Here is a 5943-nt window from a genome sequence, read left to right as displayed (position 1 = left end):
GCTGGTGCTGAGATTGTAGCCACGTTAGGGAAGTTCATGGAGAACTGTCTCCTGTGGGAGGGACCCCATGGCTTCACAGGGGAAGGCTCCTCTCCCAGAGCAGCGGAAGGAAATCTCGGTGACGAACTGACCAGAAACCCCCATACCCCGTCTCCCTGCACTGTCGGTGGGAAGGGGGGAGGGGCTGGGGGGAAAAGGTGGTTTTTTACGGGCTTATTTTACTTCTCATTATCCTCCTCTGATTCTGTTAGCAATAAATTCAATTTTTAAGTTTAAATTAAGCTTGTTTTGCCCTTGAAGTGTTTCCTCCTGGTCCTTATCTCAAGTCATGAAGCCTTTGTTAACTTTTTTTTTCTTTCTCTCCTCTGCCCAGCTGTGGCAGGGAAGGGTGAGCGAGCAACTCTCGTGGCTGCCTGGTGCTGGGCCAGTGTCAAACCACGACAGTTACCTAACTCTTATATATCTTCCTGGTATGTTTCCTTCCAATAACAATACTTTCCTTTCTCTAAAATTCTCACATTACTGAGGATAAAAGTGTTTGCCAAAACAACTCAAATTTGAAATAGCCCTAATTTTTCTCAAACCTCCATTTTCAGTAAATATGCTGCTAAACCAAAATTGCTCTCTAACACGTGGTCTCCTGACACTTCCACAGCAATCTCTCGATTTCAAAAAGAAATTAAGTGGTCTCCTAATGGTCTTCTCTGTTGCGAGATGGTCAGTCTCTCACTTCTGCTTTCTAGCTATATCTCCACACTTCTCCACTAAATTCCACAAGTAGTTTGGTTAGTTGAAGTGGGTGTCACTCAGAAAACCCAAAATGTGATTGTGTTGGAGGAACATAAGAATATTTTGGAGAAATTTTATTTGCAGATGCTATCTGCCCTTCCGAACACTTCAACCCAAATTCAGGCAATATCCTAAGATGAAGAAAGACACCTGCACTGGCTAAACTGAAAAGCAGAATGGGGTTTGGCATGGGTTTTATTTGAAATATGTTGACCTGAAAAGTCTGAATTAAAATTGTCCTCACATCCCTAATCTTAGCATTTCCTACTTCCTAAGTACTTGAATTTCCAGTATCTGCAATGTGCTCCCAACATAACTATTTGTGCATCTACAGTATTAAGTCAAATATATGTCTGGCTTGCTTTTCTTATCAAAGGCTATAATCTTGCTTTTTGAATTTATAAAGTGTACTGTTTATAGAGAAGAAATGAACAAATTAACACCTCATCATTGTTTCTCATATTTGCTACAATTATTAGGTTGCTTTGTTTTCTGATAAATGTCCCTTTTTTTTATATGTGCTGGTTCAGTCCTCCTGGATAGTCTCAGTTTCCCAGGTCCACTTCATTTCTCTCAAGACCCAATTAAGACAGGTCCTTTAACATTCTCAACCCTTTATAAAGTCACTTGGCACAATACAGGTCTTGCAGGGTTTATGCTTAGTAGATTATATTGTCTGGTTTTTTAATCTCAAGAGGTCCTTTCAATATTTTCCTGCAAGTAATAATAATTACATTGATTTCTTCATTGTCTGTATTTATTGGCTTGCTTATGACACTTTCTGGAGTGCTTTCAAGTTGTAATTAGCCAAAGACTGAAAATACATGTATATATTATTTAAAACAGAATCACATGAAGTGTCATACTGGGTTAGACAGTAGTCTGCCAAAATTGGAACTGGAGTATTCTGATGATGGCAAATAATCATGGACACTTTGCAAACAAAATGGAAATTATTATACAACATTTAGTGCAATGCATGAGCTTTTTTTTTTCCCCAACAAATATTTAAGCAGTTGATCAACTGCTCCCAAAAAGCTTACTTTTAGTTAGAGAGTGGTTTTCCTTCATACACTAAAATAGGATTTCTGTTGTCTGTGACCAAGAGCACTATCCCAGAGCAATCTGGTATGAGAAATACCATGTTCAGTCCTATATTAAAAGATAATAGCTGAAGGATAGAAGTACAGTCTTAATGCCTATTTTGGGAGGCAAAGATGTGTCTCACCTAATAAATGCAACAGATTCATTATACTGAAAGCAAATGCATCCAATTAGCTATAAGAAGAAATTATTCTTATGTATTTTATTTGTATAACGAACCTGATTGCTCCATTTCTCAGTACACACACAAAGAAGTTTTGGTTGGAATATGTAGAAAGCTAGAAGTAATGAAGAAAATACTGCAAATACTTCATAAATATTTGCCAGGTATTTCACAAGATGCTATCATAATTTCTATCTTTATTTTCACAAATATTCATAACCATAATGTATCTTCCTCTTAGAAATATTCTAGTGTTTATCTCTGACATGCACTGCTAAGCCTACATAAACAAAATTGTGGGAGCAAGGCCACAGTGGGAACACCTAATGGTGAAAGCATAAAGCAAAACTGCATTTGCAAGCAATAATGGCAGCATGGTCATTGAAAACACATCTCTGAGATGGTGATTGTGAGGACTGGTATTAGAAATCTGACACCAGCAAGAAAGCAGCAACAATGACACAGCCTTTGTGGTAATTCAGAGCACACGTGCCCATTTCCTTATGGAATATCTCATAAACTGGGCAGGGAGAGGGGGAGGAGGAAGGCACACTAGGCAGGAAGAGGCAGAAAGTCCTGCTGTAAACAGAAAACTTTGATGAGAATACAGTATGATTCAGGAAATGATTCTGCTGGTCTTCGAAAACAGAAAAGAATTATGTAAGTTCCTTGAATGATTTGTGAACAAACAAACAAAAAAAGAAATAATTTGTTCCGCTGATTTTTCATCATCTTTTTGTGAATAAGAAATTCTACAGGAGGAGAAGATCAGTTGTCTTTTCTGCACATTTGTCACTGATGCTGCCTTATTCCACTGGCATGTGGACACTACAGTACCATATAGACCCTGACCACAGGATTCTGTTGGATATTGAGGGAACAAGCTCTCAGCACATATCGGAGTCCAGGACCACCATTTCCACATGAAAAAGAGCAGGGCAGCACTTACTGCTCTTTCTAGACTGACCATATATTTGCATTGCCCATCCCATATTAATTCTGTGCTTTTCTGGCACACTGTGGGCAAAGAGAACTACTACACTAAGGACATGCATGGAAACCTCATAAGGTTTAACAAGACCAAGTGCAAGGTGCTGCACCTGGGTTGGGGCAGCCTCTGGTATCAACATAGGCTGGGGATGAACAGATTGAGGGCAGCCCTGCCCAAAAGTACTTGGGGGTGCTGGTGGAGGAGAGGTTGGACATGACCCAGCCATGGGCACTCAGCCCAGAGAGCCAAACGTGTCCTAGGCTCATCCAAAGCCCCGTGGGCAGCAGGGGAGGGAGGGGATTCTGACCCTCTGCTCCTCTCTGGTGAGACCCCACCTGCAGGGCTGCCTCCAGCTCTGGGGTGGCAGCACAGGAAGGACATGACCTGTTGGAGCAAGTCTAGAGGAGGTCACAGAGATGCTCAGAGGGATGGAGTACCTCTCCTATGAGGAAAGGATGAGAGAATTGGAGTAGTTCAACCTGGAAAAGAGATTTCAGGCTGATCTAATTGCAACCTTCCAGTACCTGGAGGGCGCTTACAAGAAAGCTGGAGAGGGACTATTTACAAGATCATGTAATAACAGGACAAGGGGGAGTGGATTCAAACTGAAAGTGGGGAGATTTGGATTGGATATTAGGAAGAAATTCTTGAGTTTGAGGGGCATGAGGCACTGGAACAGGTTGCCCAGAGAAGCTGTGGATGCACCATTGCTGGAAGTGTTCAAGGCCAGGCTGGGTGGGGGTTTGAGCAACCTGTTCTAGAGGAAGGGGCGCCTGCCTGTGGCAGGTGGATTGGAACTTGATAATCTTTAAGGTCCCTTCCAATCCAAGCCATTCTATGATTCTAAGATTTTAAGGTGTTTCATTCCTGGTGAATATGCCAGTATTTAGTAGCTAACAATCTAGTAAATTCTTAACTGTTCCAGAAAAGAGACTACTTCCATGAAATCACAGATTCCTACCTGTATGCTTCCCAAGCTCTGCAAGAGTGTCCTGGTACATGCTCAACATCTGATCACAGTGAGCAATTACACTTTTGCGCATGTTGTCCCAGTGAGGAGCAAGTTCCCCCAGGTCTTTAAGTTCTTGATTCCTGTAACAAAAGGCGAGAAGGCACTAATTAACTCATTAATCCATTAAGATTCATCCAAATTAATCTAAAACAAGTTTGTTACAGAACATCAGAACTATATCCTAATCGAAACAAAATCTGTTTTCAGAATGCTTGTAAGATCTGCTTTTCATCTCTATTTTACAAGTACACAATAAAGAATGTCAGTGAATAATGCAGTAATTTTTGTGTTCAGGACTCATTTGGTATAAAGGCAGTAGCCTACAAACTGAAATACTGTTTCTTTTGTGGAGGAAAGAAGGCTGCCAGGCTCCAGAGAGCTGTCCAAAACTTTTTGTGAAGAAATATGAAACACCATTGGAAAGAATACAAAGTTTGCTTTTTCCCCAACACTTTCAATATAGTTGTTTTGATACACTGCTCTTTGGATACTTTCATACACATCATAAACATAATTCTAGCAGTGTTTCTACAAAAGTCACTTCACCAACACACCAGCCCTCACCACATTTCTTCAGCATTCAAAACAAAACATACACAAAAAAAAACCCCAAAAAGCCACACCACCGGTCCCATAAAAGTCGTGTCCAGCCTTACAGTATTCATCAGGTCAAAACAGCAGTGCTATGGTAACCAAATATGTCACTGGAAATCCAAAAGGAAATCCAAAAGGAAATCCTTTAGTAAATTATCAGTTTTCCTGTACACTCTTGAGAGCTGACCTGAGTGAAACAGAGATAATTTTAATTTCCTGCACAAACAAGTGCCTTTCCCTGGGCTTTCTGTTTGGTTATCCCTGTTGCAAAAGAAGTTTCTCCTGTATCTATCCCAAACCCACTTTGTGGGACCTGTTTTTAAAGAAAATGAAACATCTTGACTCTTCAAACATCTGGAACTGTGCAGGAGAAAATTTTTGCAACAAAACCAGTTGTCCTCATTTTCCTCGAAGCATCAAGAAGACTGTTTCACTGCAATTCTTGGAAGTCTCCAAAAAGACTTCCAGAGGACAGCTCTTGCATACAGAAAAATTGCTGAAGAAAAAGGAAAAAAAGGGGGAGAAGGGGTGGAAAGAGGGAGGGAAAGACCAATGAGCCTGCAGCACAGGAACAGAGTTCACTTATGTGAACAGCAGATCTGACCATTAGTCAAAAAGTCTTAAAATTAAACAGAACAGCCACACACTGGTACAGTGATGTTTTCCCCATCATCATTAGCTTTGCATTAGTGTGAACAGAGTTAGAATAAGCTCTATAGGCCTAACTCTGCTCCTGGTGAACGTGACAACCAAAACCAAACAGATTGCACTGGAAGCAGAATTAAAGCATTTTGTTTATACATGTCCTTGAGAGTATCAGCACAGAAACAAAGATTACACCACATGAATTTGTTGAGAGTTTACTAATGGCATGATTACTTTTTGCTATTTAATTGCTCCTGAAGCTGAACCAATTCAACTTTTCTCCATCAATACAAACTGGCAATGTTGTAGCATAAGAATAATCTGCCGTGAAAGGATGAAACCAGCATTTTCAATGACCATTTTCCTTGCCAGTTTTTTAGCACCTTAACATGAGGTGTCCCTTAAATTAAAATCTTAGGGCTTTCCTTTTCAGAAAAGTGTGTAAAATTTGTTAGGATATGCAATTTTGTTTGTTTGCAGTGATAATATTTTGGCCCTTAATATTTATGGTGTCCGATTTAATAGTTTTAGGAACCATGTTTGGACCTGGCTGGCTTCCAAAACTTAACTGCTTCTTCTATATGGGAATACAGTATTCTATCCAAGAGTTATATTCCTGCCTCTATCTAAGCTCATTCCTGGACC

General features: G+C 40.2%; 1 protein-coding gene across 6 annotated transcripts in view; it reads right to left on the bottom strand.

Moving 5' to 3' along the window:
- The window catches only part of INPP4B (inositol polyphosphate-4-phosphatase type II B), a 276861-nt gene that overhangs the window by 94311 nt on the left and 176607 nt on the right, over positions 1-5943 (bottom strand). For all 6 annotated transcript variants that reach the window (XM_017732655.1, XM_017732656.1, XM_017732657.1 and 3 more), the window contains one exon: positions 4009-4139. In XM_017732655.1, coding sequence (XP_017588144.1) covers positions 4009-4139 — 131 coding nt within the window. The remainder of the gene's footprint in view (positions 1-4008; positions 4140-5943) is intronic.

Source organism: Corvus brachyrhynchos, unplaced genomic scaffold (assembly GCF_000691975.1).
Source record: "Corvus brachyrhynchos isolate BGI_N302 unplaced genomic scaffold, ASM69197v1 scaffold444, whole genome shotgun sequence".
Lineage (NCBI taxonomy): Eukaryota > Metazoa > Chordata > Aves > Passeriformes > Corvidae > Corvus > Corvus brachyrhynchos.
Note: the sequence above shows the minus strand (reverse complement) of the source record. Positions and strands in the feature narration are given on the sequence as shown.